This window comes from Equus quagga, chromosome 1 (genome assembly GCF_021613505.1).
Source record: "Equus quagga isolate Etosha38 chromosome 1, UCLA_HA_Equagga_1.0, whole genome shotgun sequence".
NCBI lineage: Eukaryota > Metazoa > Chordata > Mammalia > Perissodactyla > Equidae > Equus > Equus quagga.
The window spans coordinates 141,894,029-141,913,822 of NC_060267.1; the positions used below are offsets into that span (position 1 = coordinate 141,894,029).

General features: G+C 45.1%; 1 protein-coding gene across 7 annotated transcripts in view; it reads right to left on the reverse strand.

Moving 5' to 3' along the window:
- Positions 1 to 6,718: 6,718 nt before the first annotated feature.
- Positions 6,719 to 19,794, reverse strand: part of SNRK (SNF related kinase) — a 61,078-nt gene continuing 48,002 nt past the window's right edge. For all 7 annotated transcript variants that reach the window (XM_046664584.1, XM_046664564.1, XM_046664594.1 and 4 more), the window contains 3 exons: positions 17,150 to 17,362; positions 14,518 to 14,652; positions 6,719 to 10,423 (listed from right to left, as the gene is read on the reverse strand). In XM_046664584.1, coding sequence (XP_046520540.1) covers positions 9,199 to 10,423; positions 14,518 to 14,652; positions 17,150 to 17,362 — 1,573 coding nt within the window. In that variant the 3' untranslated portion in view covers positions 6,719 to 9,198. The remainder of the gene's footprint in view (positions 10,424 to 14,517; positions 14,653 to 17,149; positions 17,363 to 19,794) is intronic.

Consider the following 19,794-nt stretch of genomic DNA (forward strand, 5'->3'; position numbering starts at 1 on the left):
GTTTGCCAGAGCAGCTGTGTCCTCAGGACTCTGCCTTCAGCTTGGGAGACCCTTTCATCCCAACCACAGGAGGGGCTGCAGCCTCTTCAGAGGAGGGAAAGCGCTTTTCCTGGTCCTATCAAGAGGCCCGTTTGTGGTCTTCTCCTCGATCCAAAAGTTGGCACCTGAGAAGGGTGTGGGGGATGCTGCTCATTCCAACTTTCTGAGTCAAAGTTAGAAGCTCTTGTGAGCTAGCTGGGGAGCCCCAACTAAGGCCTGCCCCAGGTGCGCAGTGAGGCCAGGATCAGGGCCACATGGCTGTAGGCCAGGCCCAGCAACTGGGCGTCGCATTCCTCAGAGTGTGGCCGCAGACGTGGACCTTGTTCAATGCGGATGCCCAGGTCCCACCAGCCAAGGCCCGAGGAACGGGATTTTGACAGTTTTGCCCAGGAATCCACATCTTTGAGAGTGCCTCCGGTGCATGCTGTTGCACACTGAAGTTTGAGAACCACAGTCGGGGTGGAGGCCTTGCTGGTTTGTCTCCAGAAGTAGCTGATGCTAAAAGCCCTGCAGAGCCAGCCTCCTTCCCTGCTGCCTTGTCACCTGGTGCCGGGTGGGGGCCTCTATGGTCTATCAGGGATCTGGAGCAACAAGGGCCTCCTCACCCACTGGACAAGCACCCCTGAGCCTGAATAGGACCTGGGGGAGATGAGCAACAGGTGCAGGACCAAAGAGATTTTCCAGTTCCCTGAGTGCCTGGCCTTGGATGCCTGGCATCTCCCCGACTCTTTGTGAGCCCCGGGGAATTTGGGCAGTTCAGAGATGGGGTCACCTTCACTCGGGTGGGGGATGCTGGGCTTCCTGCTGACCGGTATGTGGGCCTCACGTGAGTAAATAGAAAAAGTAAAAGCGGTATGAGGGTGTTTTCCCTTGGGCTTGTGGCACAGCTCATGCAGATGACACTGGCTTACAGAAATCGCCTGCTCTCAGGACCTTTCACAGTGCTGGTGAACTTCCCCGGATCGCACGGCCCCTTCCACCTACCCATTGTCGTCTCCCACTTACAGCTGAGAGCACCAGGGCCCAGGCAGGAGGATGCAGAAGGGGCAGAGCTGGGTAAGTCTAGGTCTGCTGACCCTCGTGGGGAAGTGACAACCCCACCCCTGCAAGTCTCCAACAGGCACAGGTCTGCACGACCAGCCTGAAGTGTGAAGAGCTTGTAGCAAAATCATCACGTTGAAGTGCTGCTTAATACCAGGGAAACTATCGCGGAATGCTAAGTAATTAACCAGAGGGCAACTCAGCGGTGTAGACGCAGATACGTACCTCCCCATACATAGCTGTCTGGCTCAAAAAACGGAAACCAAGTATTTCTCCATCCTAATGGAGACTGTAGAGCCACTTAAAGTGACCTCTGCCCCTCCCAACCTCAGAACACAAGGCCAAAAACTGGCACCACAGGTTTTTTCTTTGCAGATGGGGAGACCAAGAACGTGGTATGAACGACTGCCTTCCAGGATCTGCCCGACTGCCCGCTGTCCTGGGGGGCCCTGCCTGTTCACGGTGCCCTGGAGGAGCAGTTGGCACAGCAGCTGCTCACCAGCTATAGATAGCTCTGCGGCCCCTGGCATTTGGGCCACAACCGAAGGAAGGATGCAGGTTGGGATTTGCATTAATAACCTGAATCAACCCAATGATGTGGCAGATTTCTGCCTAAACTGTGTCCACTGGTCCAGGTTTTTGCTGTCTCCTATACAAACATGTGAAAGATACTGATTCCTAACAGGCATCTTGGGAGCCAAGAGACGCTTCTCCCCCGGTCCCAATTTCCTACCAGACGGTGGATCCCAGGGACTAGCCATCCAGCCCAGGTAAGCTTCAGCACACCAGAACTCTTTGGGAAATGATATGAGACCAGGTTTCAGCCCCTGCACCCAAATGATCTCTCATCATGAGGTATAATGAGCTGCCCCACCCAGTCTCACCTACATGGGCACAATCCCTTAGAACCAGATGTGTCATGGAATTTGGAATTTTTCAGGTATTAGACAGGTAACAAGATGCATACACATATGTAAGGGCTCCAGTGTAGTTTAAAGTGGAAGCCTGTAGTCCAGTGCCTTACCATGGCTCTGCCCAGCCTTCTGGTACTGGAAGGTCCAAGGCAACATGGAGACAGTGTCATCCAGTATCTCACCTCTCTCCATCCAAGGGGCAAGCTGAGGGGTGGGCTCTGGGGTGAGATCAGTGGTCTGCCCTTGGGCAGCCCTTTACCTTTCCGAGCCTCAGTGCCCTGCAGTGAAACGGGGCTGTGCACCCACCTGCCCAGCCCTCTCTGTGGGGTGCTAGCAAAGTAACACCTCACCCTCGCTGTTACTGCTTCCACCTCCCTCCTGACACTTCTCAGAGGCCTCTGTAGGCCCTGCTTCCATCTCTCATCTCCTCGACCTCAGAGCAGCCTCCGGGGCTCAGAGCTGGACCACCGACCGCACAGCCTTAGTAAGAAGCTCTCTGGCTCACCTGCCGGTCTCCCACTCTGCGGCCTCCACTCCTTGCTTCCTCTGCCCTCACACTTGAGGTGGCCCCTGGGCTTCTGTCTCTGGCTTTTGCTGCTTTCACCAAAGTCTCCCATTCTTGGGGTTGAGATCACCTCCTCCATTCTTGTAGAGTTCAGATCTACAAAGAAGTCCCTCGGCCTGGGGCATAATCCGCAGGGCTCAGTGCAAAATGAAAATGCAGCACCCTTGTTCAAAAGTTATTAAGAATTTCAAGACAAACCAAGAGCAAAGAGTTAAACTGAGGAAGGCCCTTCTAGGCACGGGGTCCTAAGTGACTGCAGGCCATGCACAGTGGGATGGTGAGTCAGTCTCTTCTTCACCTGAAGACTGGCGTCCTGCTCAGCAATGCACCCCGGCGTCCAATGCTTCGTCTTCCAATCCAGAAATCTTGGAGTCCTTGTGAAAGGATAAAGGAGTCAAGAAGCAAACGGATTCTTCTCTCTCAGCAAAGTCCATTCCTATCTCCTTGGCTCACACAGGGGCCAATGATCCGAACCCTGCTCAACTCTTCAATTTTCTCTCCCCTGCACTCGTACTCCCTCCCCTAACTCACCCCTCCTGGAACTCTCCTGATCCTCACAGCAGCGCCCTGGGACAAGTCACCATCTCTGATCATCCTCTGTTGTTAATTTAAATCCCCATTTCTTCCCCAAGGGCATTATGAACTCACAGAGACCAAGATTCAGGTTTTTTTTGCTTCCTGACTTCCCAACCTGTAACATGTTGCTTGGAATGCGATGTCCAAGTCCTCAGTTCTGGAGTCAGGGGTCCTCAAAAATACAAATGACTCCTTAGCGGTCACAATGTGTTTGGGTCCCATTAGCTTGAGAAGGGCTAAATCCCATCTTCCGTTCGCATCTATCCCTCCCCAGATCCCAGAAGTCTGCGGAACCCCCGTCCCTGCTGGACAGCTGTGGGGGGCAGAAGGGCAAAAAGGCCTAAAGTCTCATGTATCCAGCTGCACGGAGAGTGAGCAAGCTCTGGAAATCTGCAAAGTCTTTGATTGAGTTCTGATCAGTGCCTGTATGTAAGAAAACTACCTGAGGCAGGAGAAAGAGCCCCTGGAAAGCAATAGGTTGAACAATGCTTGGAACTTACACAAAGCTGGAAACAGTTCATGTTCCCACCAGCCAGAGTGGAAAGACTTTGGTAGAGTGCTTAGAAGGGCATTGCCTCAGTGGTGGGCCACATTAGCCCTGCAGACCGCTCTGGATCTGTCCTAACAGACTTTAAAAGCAAGACCCAAAAAGATCCAATTGATTCCAAGTAACTGTATGCCAAAATGAAATCCAACACTTGGTATGTGAATACAAAATCCAACACCAAACAATGTAAAATTCAGTGTCCAGCATTGAAACCGTCAACTTAGAATTCTATACCCAATGAAAATATCCTTCATGGATGAAATAAAAATATTTTTTCAAACAAGCAAAAGGTGGCAGACTGTATTACCAGCAGACCTGCACTATAAAAAATTTTAAAGTTCTACAGGCAGAAATACCAAAATGTGCATCCGCACAAAGAAATGAAGAGTACTGGAAATGACAATATGTAGGTAAAATGAAAGACTTTTTTCCTCATGTTTCATTTAAAATAAAAGCTATTTAAAATAAAAATAATATGCATATATAAAAATAAAATGATAAGAGCACAAAGAAAGGAGAAAAATGGAAGTATACAGTTGTTTCTTACATTCTATATGAAGTAATATTATATAATTTATAAACATATATATAAATTTTATATATATTTTTAGGTAGACTGTGATTCTATATATATATATATACAGATCCCTACAGCAACCACTAAAAAATAAAAGGGGCACAGCCAATAAAAAGTGCTGAGTTAAACCAAAAGAAGGTAGTAAAAGATGGAAAAAGAAACAACAAATGAAACAAATAGAAAACAACTAGAAAGATGGCAGATTTAAACTCAACCATGTTGATAATTACACTAAATGTATTTGGTCTAAACACTCCAAATAGAAGGCAAAGATTTGCAGATTGGATAAAAAAAGCAAGATCCACCTATATGCTGTCTACAAAAAACAAACAAACAAAAACCTACTTTAAGTATAAAGACACAGATAGGTTAAAGGCAAAAAGATATACTCCCATAAGTCAAAGAAAGCTAGAGGGGCTATATCACTACCACACAAAGCCTATTTCAGGACAAAGAATAATTTACCAGGGATAAAGAGGAACATTTCGTAATGATGAAAGGGTTCAATTCATCAAAAGGATTTAACAATCTTAAATGTGTGTGTACCTAACAATAGAGCTTCAAACTTCATAAAGTCAAATTGATAGAAAAGGAGAAATAAGCAAACCCACAATTTTAGTTGGATTTCAACCCTCCTCTCAATAATTGATGACAGAAAATCAGTAAGGATATAGAAGATTTGAATAACATTATCAACCACCTTGAACTAATTGATAGAACACTTTACCAACAATAGCACTTTTCAAGCACTCACAAAAACATTGACCAAGATAGGCCATTAGCTGGGCCATAAAGCAAGTTTCAATAAGTTTAAAAAGCTTTAAGTTATACAAAGCATGATTTCTGACCAAAACAGAATTAAACTAGAAATTAGTAACAGAAACTTAGATGGAAAATCTCCAAATATTTGAAAATTAAACGTCTTTCAAAACATGACTTGATTGAGCTTGTAAAAGGATCACTCACACTGTTGAATGAAAAGACAAAAGAAAGACAAGGGCAAAAGCAGCAAGACCTCTAAGGGACATTTACAGTTGTCCAGATGAGTAATAATGGTGTCATGGACCAGACTGTTAGCAGTGAAGGCAATGAGAAGGGGTCAGTTTTTGAATGCTGAGTATCTGCTGTTGGACTGGATGTTGGGATGAAAGACTGAAGGATCACACCAAGATTTTTGACTTGTGCAAAACTAATGAAGGTTTAGAGTTGCCGTTTATGAGATGGGAGCATTAGGAGGGTAAGGATATAAGGGGGAAGATTAGTTGTGGACTTGCAAAAATTTAGGTGCTTTTTACACACATCCAAGTAGATAAGTCAAATAGGTAGTTGGAATCTGGTGTTACTAGAAGGGATGTGGGCAAAATATATTTTGGGGTTCTATCAGCACAGAGATGTTAGACTGAATGAGAGCATGAAGAGACTAAGTGCAAATAGAGAAGGGATCCAGAATTGTCTCTTAGGGTATTCCAATTTTAGAGGCTAGAATGAGGAGCTAGTGAACTAAAGAGCAGCAAGGTAGAAGTGGGATCCTGAACTATGGGAAGTTTGTAAGGAAGAGTGATCAACTCACCAAATGCTAACACGGCGTTCAAACTGACCCCTGGATTAGGGGTTGTCTGGGCTGAGTTGAGGGGAAAGACAGAATGTGCAAATGGGTACAAAATTTCTCTTTGGGTTTATGGTAATGGTTGCACAACTCTGAGAATATACTAAAAACCATTGAATTGTACATTTTAAATTGGTGAATTGTGTGGTATGTGGCTTACACCTCAAAGCTGTTTTTAAAAATTGACCAATGGATTAAGCACATGGAGGTCATCGCTGACACTGAGCAAAGCAGTTGTGTGGGGTGATAAGAGCAAGAGCCTGACTGGAAGGGTTCAAGAGAGAGTGGAGAAGAGGAATAGAGAGAAATGTGGCAACAGCTAGAGAGGGCAACAAAAACATTTTTTTTAGACAGGGGAATAAAATCATGTTTGTTTTGTTTGCTGTTAGGAATGATCTAGTAGGAAAGCAAAGATTGATGATGCAAAAGAAGAGAATGAGGAATAAAGTCCTCACACCTATAAAGTCTCAGGATGTAAGTGAAGGAACTGACCTTGGACTCACACTACCAGGAGGAAGGGCAGGGCGGGGTGTGTGGATACACACCAAGGTAGGAAGGCAGAAGTGAGAGCTTGTGGCAGTTCTAATTGCTTCTGTTTATTCCGTTATTAGGGAGTATGGTGACCAGCCGTGTGAGGAAGGCAGAGGAATTGGGGAAATACAGCGTAATTAATGGGTAGTCCTGGGGCCCACCTGAAACTTGTGGTCATGAATTTAAAGCAAGAATTGTCACGACTGTATTTTTTCAGTCACATCTGGCTGTGCAGGTGCACAGCATGTGGAAAGTTGGATCTAGGCCAGGCTGAGACTATACAAAGCTGCATTCATGAGAAAAAACAGAACCTGAGACGCAGTTTATATTGCTGAACACCAATATGCCACTTTATTATTTGGATTTTTTTTTCCCATTTGTCACATATCTGTCAATGTTTATACAATGAGGAAAATCAACCAGCAGTGGAAGCAACTGACCAAATCAGCTGATAATTCTGTACCCTCTTAACAGACATCAATTCTTACGCAGTAGGGATATCTTTAATTTGATTTAGTCTCACGGCTATTCTGAAAATCGGTGTTAAGATTGTCACATCTTTAAATACAGATAGAATTGCCAGAAGTACATAACTTTATATTTTTATATATATATATATACAGACATATATATATATACACACACACATAAAAATACAAGACTAATTGTTTTTCTACAATATTTAGTTTACACACTACTGTAACTCTATGCAACTTCTGAAGACAGGTTAAGGGGTACAAGAAACTGTTTAGAGCAAGTAAGTAGTTTGGTCCAATATTATCTTAAAGTAATGGTTATTCGCTCCCTCCCTTTTATGTGATGACATACTATGACATACAACACATGCACAATCATTCACTTAGGAACAAATACGTAAGACGCCACTCAGACTAACATTTGTTTACCCAGGGGGTCAACCAACCACACACAACTAATAAGGCTATAATACAGCTATGCAGCATAAATGGTCAACACTGCTGATCCTAAAGTGAGCACCATATATACATCTGAATATAAAAAACCATTGGAAACCAAACACATATGGGTTAGTTAAAAGGTGCCATTCTAAGGCTATACATAATCACAGGAAAAAGTATGTACATTACTTGGAAAACAGCTGCAACAAAGAGTTTATTGCCAATGCCCTTTATCAACTTCTCTCCTACGTTTAATACAGATGTTCCGCTCACTATCTATGTGAACCACACATCTTATTTCTGGCCCTTTATAAGATCCCTGCTCAAGAATTTCAAGCAAATATGTTCTATGGCTTCACCCACACATCTATTCTTGTAGCTTTCAATTATAAATATCACAATAAACTAGAGCTGTAGCTTAAAACATATCTAGCCTAGATCCAGAAAGGAAAGTATTTTAAGTTTCATCTTTACTTAGTTTAGTAAGTATACTGTGAAATTCAGAGTTCCGAGTAAAATATATGAATCCTAATGTGGCAGAGACAGTGTGTACTTGGAGAACCGTGACCAATGGAATGCCATCCTTTGGTTCTCTGCCCACTCTACAGACTAGGTGACCATCACATGACGGGAGGCTGCTGAGCATGGGACGGCCCCAGGGCTGAGCCACATCCTATCACCAACGTCACTAAGCATTGCTTTTAAGACCCCCCCCAGGCACAGCATGAGAAAGTAGCATCCAGCCCCTTCCAAAATTAGCAATTTGCAATATACTATGTCCTACAAGATAAGATGCCACGAAAGATGATTATCTGGTCAAAAGTAGTCTTTGTACAGGAATAGTTTAAAGCAAGAGTTCTCTATTTTTTTGGCAGGAAGGCAAAGGGAAAAATCATGTCCAGCAAAAAAAAAACCAACAACAAAGCAGGCTTTGTGCATTTTTGTTTGCTGTATGTGTAAATTTTACCCCTTTAGGTGTAATTTTTGATCAGCCAATTTTCATAGCTGAGTTGAAGAATGTAAAAGAATGGAAATAACAAAAAAGACAACGTAATTACCAAACTCCTAAAAATCAATTCTATTTTTTTTAATTTATGGGATTTTGACTTTGCCAACCTCCGTGTGCACCTGTTTCCGTATTAGGCCCTACAGTTTCTTCTATCTACATGGTTTTAAAGGAAACCCCGGGGTGTGGCCCACAGGAAGGAATCCACACCCGGCATCTTTTTGTTCTGTTAGACAGACACTCTATGAGAAGAGTTAAGACATCATCAGTTCACTTCATCACATTACAAAACAGGATTGTCTGCTTGTAATTTACCACTACAGGGGAAGCTGCCTCATAAATCTAAGTACTTTATCTCACCTATTACAAAACAAGAAAATCTTTTTCAGTTAAATTTTAAGAGGCCAAACTCCTTTTCACACTATAGCTTAAGACAAACGGGTGTGGTCCGCTGACCTCTCCGCGTCAGGGCGCTCAGCGCGGCCCGCCAGCCACTCTGGCTCCGGGCTCGGCCCCGGGCGGCCGGCAGCCCAGGCGAGGGCATTCCGTCACCGAAGGTCAGGGCGGGAATTTAGCTTCTTACAAGGAAACGAAAGCATTTTTTCTCTCTCTAGGTTAAGTGCAGAACATCAAATTTCTAAGTGCTGCATTTATATTAGGTTCCAAATATACATTTTAATTTAATCCTGATCATCCACGTTAAAATTATAAATGTAAAAATTACACAATCGACTTTTCGGCTGGAAAAGAAAAGTAGTGTCTAGCAGCATGCACAAAGACCATGCATTGTCACATCGTCAGGTGAACAAATGAGAAAGTAATAAATAATTGCCCGCTTTGAAATAGGAAACCGAGAAGGGACAGCGCAGGGAGGTGGCGTCAGATGACGTGGCAGCAGCTGGCCTGGCTGGAGGCGCAGAGCAGCCCCTCCTTAGGGTTCCGCTGGATGTTCACAGAGATGGTCTTTTCGCACAGAGGTAGCTGGAGCACGTTATTTTTCAGGTTCTTGCTCCTTATCCGTTCTAGCTCGGCGGTGGTGTCCGCCACGTGGTCGGAGAAGAACTTGAGGCTGCCGGCCGCAGGGCCCGGCCCCGCGTTCCCCGTGGAGGTGATGCACATCTTCCATGTGGATTTCTCCTGCACTTTCACGCTGGAGAACGACAGGCCGTTCTGCGCGCCCACAATGTACTTGGCGCCGCCGTGCAGCTGGGAGCCGAGGCAGAGGCCCATGAGCTTGAGGCTCTCCACGAGCTCGCCGGCGCTGCGCGAGGCCAGCTGCACGGCGCTCCCGGGCCCGGGGCCGGCGCAGCGGCGCGTGCTGCCCGACGTGCCGCCGGGGTTGCCGCCCGAGCCCCCCGCGGGGCTGCCGCCGCCCGCGCTGCTCTCGCTGGGGCTGGCCTTGTCCGCGCCGCCACTGCCATTGCTCGGCTTGCTCTGGCCGCCGCCGTCGCCCTCGCTGCCGGGGGGCCCCTCGCTGCTATCCCGGCGGTGCCAGGAGTAGGTGAACCCGCTATCTTTATCAAGCCGCCGGCGGCTCTCAGAGTCATCATCGCTGGTCTCCGAGCTGCTGCAGCTGGAGCCGCGGCCCTGACTTTTCCTCCGGTGGTAGCGTTTGTGAACCGTCCCCGGGGAAGCAATGTTCATCTTTAACCTGCTCAGCTTGGGAGGCAGGTTCTCATCCATGTCGAACTCGTCGTCGGATTCCCCTTCCTCAAAGATCTGGTTGAGGACAGGAGCACTCTTCCTCGACGTCAGGCGGTTGGTCACAGACGGCTTCCGGCGCAAAACCACTTGCGTTGACAGGGACATGGGTTTCTTGTCCTCCTCATCTTCCTCTTCATCTTCTTCCACCCGGAAAAGACACTTCCGCCCACTCGCCGTGGGTTTCAAGCTTGCAGGGGGCACCGTGGACAGTGCTGGTCCAGCCAACTCAGGGAGGTCCTCTTTCTTCGCTGAGTCACACAGGCCTTTGCTCCTGTGGCCATTGAGGACACTGTCGGCAGCCCGAGCAGGAGACTGAGGGACAGTTGCATGGGACAAAGGAGTGGCCGTGAGGTCATCCTCAAGGTCCTGGGGTACATCAATTTTGGTTGGCCATGACTGCCTATGTAACAGATTGGAAAAAGAAAAGCCATGTAATAACATGCAGACTTTGCTAAAGTACACTATATATACTTACTGGGACAAAATCCACAGTTAAAAAAAAAGAAACAGCAGCCTTGCAAAACCATTCAACATCCTGTAAACATCAGCAAGGACACCAGAAGGGCAAATGTGGCTTTGAAACATGGTTCAGTCTGTGGCTCACTGGCCAAACAGAAACTTGGTCACAGCTGTCAGCATGGGGGAGCACTCCCCCACCTTTGCCACAAGGAAGCTGTATACCACAACTGGGTGTCGCCACCAGGGCAAGATGCGAGTACCACACGTTTTGTTCCTTTGGGCCTTAAAGCACAACCTCTGAAGGTATATTATTGCTAATAAAATTCACCTGAAACTTCCAGTCCTCCGGATATTACAGGATGGAGTAGAAGTTTGGTGTTTACAAAAATAAATGGAAATAGTTTAATGGGTTAATAAATATGAGAATACTGGAGAGAAAAGTCACTGTATACTGGCATACATAAACCTCTTCTTCACCAATTAAAAAATGCACTAACTAAGCCAAATATAAATAAGCATATTTTTTAATGCCTACACAAGAGTACTGGATAGCAAAATCCACTAATACTTAAACTTTGATTTTATTCCCGAATCTGGAGTCACCCAAGTAACAAGAACATTGCTTGGCAGCCAAAGAAAAAGACTTGAAAATGAGGTCTCTAGCCTATTTTGAATAAACACCTAGGAATTCTCAGCTGTCTTCTCTGCCCAGGGGAATAGCAGATGCCAGAGACATTTAAAACAGCCACTTCCACACTATGACATTTTCATTTAACACCAATTATGTTATCCTAGAAATAAAACCCAACTAAAACTAGAGCTTTAAAAAATTCAGAGGGGGGCCAGCCCAGTGGCGTCGTGGTTTAGTTCACGCAGTCTGCTTCTGCGGCCCAGGGTTTGTGGGTTTGGATCCCGTGCATGGACCTAGCACTGCTCATCAAGCCACGCTGTGGCGGCATCCCACATAAAATAGAGGAAGACTGGCACAGATGTGAGCTCAGGGCCAATCTTCCTCTCACATACACAAACAAACCTCACAGGAATTTATAACAAACATCCTTTCCTCAACTCAGAGCTCTATCCTCTCCCTCAGGGAGGGGGTGGGTCCGTCTGCGGGTCACTGCTTGGTAGTTTATGAAAGCTGAGTGTTCAGTGTGTCTGAGGGCAGGCAGTGTCTCTGGACAAGCCATCCCTCCTCCACCAACACAAGCAGGCAGACTCCTGGTGAGCGTTGCGGCCCTGGAGCCCTGCACACAAGCTTCCTTTCAGCCTGTTCTTGAAAGAGCAGCCACTCAAAACCTCACCCCGCAATCGTTGGGGAAGCCCCATGGTGGGAGGCAGGGTGCTGACAGCGGGTCTGACCCAGCAGGCGGCAGCCGAGCCATTGGAGGGTGAGGGGCCCAGATGTGACGGAGGGTCCTCTCTCCCCGCTCCCAGCCCAACTGCAAAGAAAACTGAAACCACTCTCAGAACCCACCCCTACAAACAAGCCAGGTAAACGCTGCAGCTGTAGTGGCCCCTCGCTCAGCCACTTCTGAACTAATGGCTCTTATTATTTATGCAAGTCAATCGAATTGTTAAACAGCTCACGTTTACTGAGACCATATCTGAGCCCAGTGCTGTGCTCAACTAAATAAGTAAACGTTATAGCCACAACACTGGGAGAAAATCACGGCTTATCTGAAGAGAAGCAAGCAAGCTAACAAGAACTGTACAGGAGTCACACTGACAGCACAGTTCACACTGATGAGTGCTCACTAGAGCCAACACTGCTGTGACAGCCTGGCAGAGATTAATTCATGTAATCCCACCACACTTCTACCAGGTAGGTGCTATTATCATCCCCCCTTTACAGATGAAGAAATGAAAACACAGAGAGGGTAAGTGACCTGCCCAAGGTCACACAGGCTTAAAGACAGTGACATCTAGGTTGGGTTCCACAGGGCGTGGCTTCACTCTGCAACCTCTGAATGACTGCCTGCTGAACAGATGGGACCTTTGCAGTCAGGCCTCAGTGGTTCTCCCCACTTCCCAGTTTCTGAGAGCAGCAGGCACGGAGTCCCTCCTGTGCTGAGGTCAGCTCCCTTGAGGACTTCACAAGGCCTGTTCTAACAGACCACACCATGTTTCCACCCCACACCAGCAGGGCCCAAAGAATGCAGCCACTCTCTCCAGCTGGCTCTGCCTGGCTTGATGGCCTGCCTCTACCTCCCCACCCCCAACTCCCTATATGCCAGCTTAAACACCGGTCTTCTGACTCAGTCGAGGTTTCTACATCCCAGGTCATCTGGCCCCAAGGCCTACCCACCAAGTTAGGGCCATGGTTAGGTTAGGTCAAAAACAAGTTAGGTCCATGGTTTTGACAACAAAGGCAGAGTGAAAATACAGAGAAGGCAACTAAGCAGACACCCACAACCTGCCCGTGGACCCTGGGCCCCAAGAGGAGGAGGGGCCCTCACAGCATCTCCACTCCAGAATCCCAGGGAGGGTTAAAAGAAAACTGTGCGGAAGGCTGTGTTACTTCCTTATAGCCACTGTTGGCTCTGTAATAATCATAACAAAGTAAAACCAATTTAACTCAGTTACATATTTGATCAACTGTGGATTGAGTTCTAATCTGTTTCACTGAACAGAAAGCAGTTCGAATCCAACTATTCGCTTCTCCAAAAGGCTGAGGTGGCGCGCAGGGACTCTGCCCGGAGCTGCTCTGTCCCGTGCAGGGGCTGGGGTCAGGCCCAGGCTGACCTGAACCTCAGTGTCACTCTCCCGGTCTGTCTCATGCTTAGGAGTCCCCTCGCTGCCCAGGGCCCAGTCCTCTTCCAAGTAGACACCAGACACAGTGCCTGGTTTTCATTAGAGAAGAGGACATCCAGGGTATAAATGAAGTGACTGAATTCATTTTCCAGTTAAACTAGATTTCTACATCTTTAGTCTGTGGTCACCGGGGAATGTTTTCTTCTCTCTTCTCTGTCGCTCCACCCAAAGCAACAAACTACACATGGCAGGCTGACTGCTAGTGATTTAAAATTGGATGGTTTTCTTACACTTTTAAATAATAATATTATTATTATTACATATTTACACACATATATTCATATATAGTTGGATGTACAAGCAGAGAATTATTCAGAATCAGGAGCATCCTTCTGTTTTTGAATCACTACAATTCCATGGATTACTTTATCTGAACAAAGATAAATTCTAAATAAATTTCATAATGACGACAGAAAAAAGTAACCCTTCCCATGCTTTGATTTTAAATGGAAAGGTAATACAGCAGAAGACAAAGAAAAGTGGAGAAGTTAGAGGGTGGGGAGGGAGAGGGAACGTGCAGGAAGGGGTGGGGAGGGGAGGGGAAAAAAGAGGAGGGGCAAGCACACTCACTATTTACCAAAGACCGAATGGTGGTACGATATTCACAATGACAGCAAACTCAGGAGCCCAGGTCAAAGAAATTTACACATAGGAATTCAGTTATCCCTGACCACAACTCCAGGAGGTAAAGAGTATTACTACTCCCATTTCAATGATCAGGAAGCTGAGTCATAAGAGAGGTTAAGTGACCTCCCAAGGTCAAGCAGCTAATAAATCAACTAGCCGATCTGTCAAGTCTCTGAAATCCTGAGATAAGATTGTGGCACAGAAATGTCCTATATGTTTTTAAAAATTATTTCAAATAACTGAGGGAAAATTCAGCCTTGTTCCTGGAATGAAAAATTAAAGAAAGTAACACATTTATACTGTCAGATCTGGAAGAGTTTAATGAAAACAGTTGACAGACACTCCGGCTTGAGGCTGCTTCTCCAAACGTGTTTTCGGCCAGCAGCCGCAGCCCCTCCCTGCTGAGCCCAGGCAAGGAAGGCGTCTTTGGTAACAAAGGAACCAAGACCCCACACACACGGAGAGCCCCTGCGTGGCCTCTAATGAGGCTGTCATCACTGTTCATACTCTCGCCCCACAGAGTAAGAAAGCATTAAAAAAATTCACTATTTCAAAATGTTAACTTACTAAAATCAGTGAAGATTTTTTTCTCACCTAAACTGGGCCTTGATATTGCTAGGGCTTGCAGATCTGGTTTGTATTTCCTTCTCTTGCTTTTCCCTCAGGATCCTTTCAGCAAGCAAGAAGTACGTGGCTGTGATGTGGTTATACCTGTTGGTTTCCAGGGCTCTGAGGAAAAGAAGGGAGAGTGGATATAAGCCACATTAGCAGGTTTGTTTTTTACAAGCAGAACTGATTTTTTTCTTAACTACAAGCAAATGAAATCCAATGACCTGGAATCTTTAAAATTATGAAACATACAAAAACAAGGGGAAAAAAGTAGTTATTTAGATCACTCTTGAAATTTAAAAAAACTGCATAAAAATGTTCAATTAGTAAGAAAAATCCAAAATGCTAACAGTGGCTGAGCTGAATGTCAGTTTTAGATGCACAAGATAATGAAGCTTCCGAGAGTGCACACATTATCCAAAATTTAATCTGTGTCAAAGTGTTTGTTTTCATTAAGCTGGCTTACTTGCTTCCATTAGAAGTATGCAGTGAGTTCCATGAATGTGCATTGAAACACTGGTATCGATCAGAAAAATTACAAAAAGTTTTTATTTTTACAATTTTTACTGGGATTTTAGACATTAATGAATTACTAATGTAACTGAGAATACGTCACTGGCCTTTCTTTGAATAAAATCTACATATTCATTCATCCATTTCAAAAGTAATGCTGAGTACTTAGCCTGGCTGGGCACAGTGCTGGAGAGGGGCTAGGGGCATGACACCCACAGGGCACAGCCCTGCCTGCTCCCCTGCAGCTGGCCTGTCCCAGGACATGGCACGAGAGTGCTGCAGACGATCCACAAGGCATACGTAATTATGCTTTTCAGGAACTTTCTATGGTTAGTGAAAATACACAAGGAACATGCTGGAAAGAAGCAATAGAGGCATCACTTTTCACAAAATGTACGGTGGGGCCACAGCTAACAGGGGCAGGGTGGGCTGAGGCCAGAGATTCCAAAGTAAGACCCAAGGTGAAGTGCAGGGGTCAGAAAGACTTCCTGGAGTGGTGTCTCCAGCTGAGTACTGGAGAAAGCCACTGGCTTGTGTTCAGGGGACCACCAAACATGTCTCTAAACTCAGGAAGCACCCTCAGAACGAGGAGCTGCTCATCATGTGAGCAGCAGGCAAGACCTGAGATGAGCTGGGAGGACAGCAAACTCAGGCCTCCCAGCCCTGCTGCACTCGGGGCACGTGCTCGCAGACGGATGGGCACAGGGAACCACCGGCACCACTTAAACCGCCCCTCCTTTTGTATTTATAACTGAGCTGACATGAATTAAAATAGTTCTAAATGACACAGCTGCTTGTATTTATTTATTTAAGCTAAGAACATTAAGCCAATTCAGGGAGATACAAATAGCCTTTTCTCCACTCAAAAACGAAAAATCATTTTCTACGCATTGCTAAAGTGAGTGTCTTGGTAGGCAGAGCAAGTGTCCTGCTCTTCTCTCTTCGTTTAGGTCATTTAAGCAGCTGTGGGTCAATCTGTGAAAACTCATAATGCTCTTAGAAACCTGTAGCAATTTGTACTTAACCTAAAATTATAAACCTGGATTTATTTTTGTAAATCTTTTTTCCCAGTGTACTAAAAACACCCTCAAGATATATGTCCTTTCTTAGGACACTGCCCTTCTGGTCCAACCCTCAGGGTGTCACATGTGACAGCCTGACCTGCTGCAGAAGTCTCTAAGTCCAGCCTGCAGCCACCCCTTCCCCAAGGTCGGGCAACTGGGTCAGACCACTCAGCGTGCAGAGTGGCCCCAGCTGGGAAGCCCTTTTCTGCCCACCAGAGTACATCCTCCCTCCATCACGCCCAGCTGTTTCACTCAACAGGTTAAATAACTTCAGACTTTTCATTTGTGGAAATGCTTCATATTTTTACAGACAGGACCTCTTACAGAAATGAATCATTGTTAAAGCAATTTCATCTTTGTTTTATCTGCGATTCCAAACTTCTTAGGTTATTAAAAGCTGGCTTTGGTTTAAAAGGACTTGATTAACAACTTGTGTATCTTGTGGGTTCCAGGTTGCTGCAGGAAGGGCTCTAAAGGACCAGAGAGTAGATATTTGAGGCTTTGTGGGCCATGTGGTCTCTCTCACAACTCCTCTGATACTATAGCCTAATGCAGCCATGGACAATATGTGAACACGTGGGCATGGCTGCGGTCCACTAAAACTTGACTTACAAAAATGTGACTGGCCACATGCCAACCCTTGATTCAGAGGACTTGTGGTACTGCCCCATTCTCCCTGCTCCCTGTGGGAACCAGAGGGAGACAGAGGAATGAAGAGGACACAGCTATGGACAAGGCATGTACTGGGATACAAAACAGGCTATTCCAACGCACCCCTGTAAGGAGGGAGAAAGGCCACAGGACTGACTGACACCACACAGCAATGGTTTACTTGTTCACTAGTACAAAAATGAAAACAAAAAACCAACAAAACCTAGGAGCCAGGCACTGGGCCAAGAACTCTACAGACAAATGACAGAACCCCTGCCAATCGGGAACTCTATCCATTACAAAGCATCCACAGGCCCTGACAAATTAAGAAGAAAGCCCATTCCAAGAATCCTAAACCCATGGCCCCTGTACTGATGAGGCTGACATACTCTACGATGGCGTCTCGATCCGCTATGTCTCCAAGCACCATGCGCTGAATGATGCTGTTGTGCTCCTCTTCCGAGAGGTTTTTGTACGACACAAGGGGGATGTTATACTTTGTGGCTGGTGAAGGGTCCACTCCCTGAAGCCAAGGATGGTTTTCAATCTCTTCTAAAGAGGCCCTTCTCTTGGGATCTCTCTGTAGCATCCGTGTGATCAAGCTGGAAAAGAAGGTAAGTCAATTGTTAAAGTAAACTGCTGGCAGGGATTAGTAATGGTGGATTATTTTATTAATCAAAATTGTTTCCTACATTTATACCATCAATTTCATTGGGTCCACTAGTAGCAGTGATGGGGCAGATGGAATAAAGAAAATTTAGTGCCATCAGATTCATAAAACAAAAATTAAAACCACCAGATATACTGATAAGCCAAACACACAAATACAGCCTGCTATCATCTGGAATTAAGTCTACTTATCAACATCTGTCCCTGAACTAACTGTGGCTTAGCAGCACACCAGAAGCAGACACAATGATCAGCACTGACATACAGAAGAGAATACATGAGCTGCTTCTGTTTCAGGAAGAATGAATGGCCCCCCTGATGAAAACAACCAAAATGCCCTATCTTTTTAGACATATCTTTTGTCTAAATGCATTGTATTGGCAAAATAATAAAGAAAGAAAGGAAGAAAGAAGGAAAGAATACTCAGCAGGTAAAAACGGAGTAAAAGCAGGACTGAGGAGGCCAAGGACAAAGCTGGAAGTTTCTGCTTCAGTCCTGAAGGCTACACTGAGTGCATGAACAGAACAGAATGAGTAGGGCCTACTGAAGGTAGGGAGCATAACTAGAGCCCTTGCGAACAGCTGGGACCCCAGCTCCAGTGGGAGGGCGAATGAGCAACAAGAAACAAATCTACCACTAACATGTCAAGAAGGAAACTTGCCCCCCTCAACACTGGCTGCAGAGGCAGGGCAGGGAATTTCTTCAAAGAACTTCTGACTACAAGCTGGTCCTCACACAAGTTTGTGGTCCAAATTAATGATATCTGTGTGCCACACAGTGAGGAAGTTAATTTAAAGTGGTTTCAGGCTGGTGTACTCCTGGGGAACTGGTAGAGAAGTAAATGCAGTCCCTTTCTGTAGGAATGTAAGTTAAAAGAACTCCCCACATAATAGTACAAGGAATATGACCTCACAGTCAAGAAAAACAAAGCAAACAAGGTACCATTAGCAAGAACTGAAAAACACGACAGCAAAATCAGAATGTAAAGACTTCAAATATTGAAATTTTGAGACACAAAATCTAACTCTTAAATATGTTTAAGACATGACGAAGCAGTTTGAAAATAACATCTGCTGAACAAAAGACCATAAATGGGGCTTCTAATAGTGAAAAATAATACTTGTAAGTAAAAAAAAAAAAAAAAAAATGGAAAAATTTTAAAAATTAAACATAAAGAGATTTAATGAATCTATTTATTTTTATTTATTTATTTTTGAGGAAGATTAGCCCTGAGCTAACACCTGCTGCCAATCCTCCTCTTTTTGCTGAGGAAGACTGGCCCTGAGCTAACGTCTGTGCCCATCTTTCTCTATTTCATATGTGGGATGCCTGCCACAGCATGGCTTTGCAAGCGGTGTGTAGATCTGCACCTGGGATCCAAACCTGTGAACCCTGGGCGGCCGAAGCAGAACACGTGAACTTAACCACTGTGCCACTGGGCCAGCCCCTAATGAATCTCTTTAAAGAGTCTCTCTTGGTGGACTAAGAGATAGAAAATATGAAAGAGGTTAAAAAACAAGGAGGACAGAGTGAAAAAACCTAGCATACATCTAATTAGAGTTCCAGAAGGGAATGAGAAAATGGGGAAGAAACTGTATTTGAAGAAATAATGGCTGAGGGGCCGGCCCAGTGGTGCAGCAGTTAAGTTTGCTCACTCTGCTTTGGTGACCCTGGGTTCGCCAGTTCAGATCTCAGGTGCAGACCTACACACTGCTTGTCAAGCTGCACTGTAGCAGGTATCCCACATATAAAGTAGAGGAAGACAGGCACAGATGTTAGCTCAGGGCCAGTCTTACCTCAAAAAAAAAAAAAGACAATGGCTGAGAATTTTCCAAACTCATTGAAGAATACAAATTCTGAACCAGGAAGCCTAACATATACTAAGCAGAATAAATAGAAGCTCTTAAAGCAGCCTGAGAGAAAAGACAGATCACCTATGTAAGAACAAAGATGGACAGCAGACTTCTCAAGAACAAGAGATGTCAGAAGATAGTGGAATAAGATCTGCAATGACCTGAGGGAAAATAACTGTCAACCTAGAAATCTATACTCAATGAAACTATCTTTCAAGAGCACATGTGACATACAGACATTTTCAAATAAAAACTGAGAAAGTTGAACACCAACAGGTGCTCATCAAAAGAAATTCTAAAGGATGTAATTTTGGCAGAAGAATGTGATCCCAACTAGAAGGATAAACAAAGTTCTTATCAAACATCTGGGTAATTTTAAATAATTTTTACTATAAAGAATGATAATATTGTCTAATTTATTGAGTTTAAAAAAAGATTACTAAAATATTAAATGGTAAAGTGTTTTAAGGATTTTGTGTTGTCTGGGAAGAGAATAAAGATAAGGATTAACT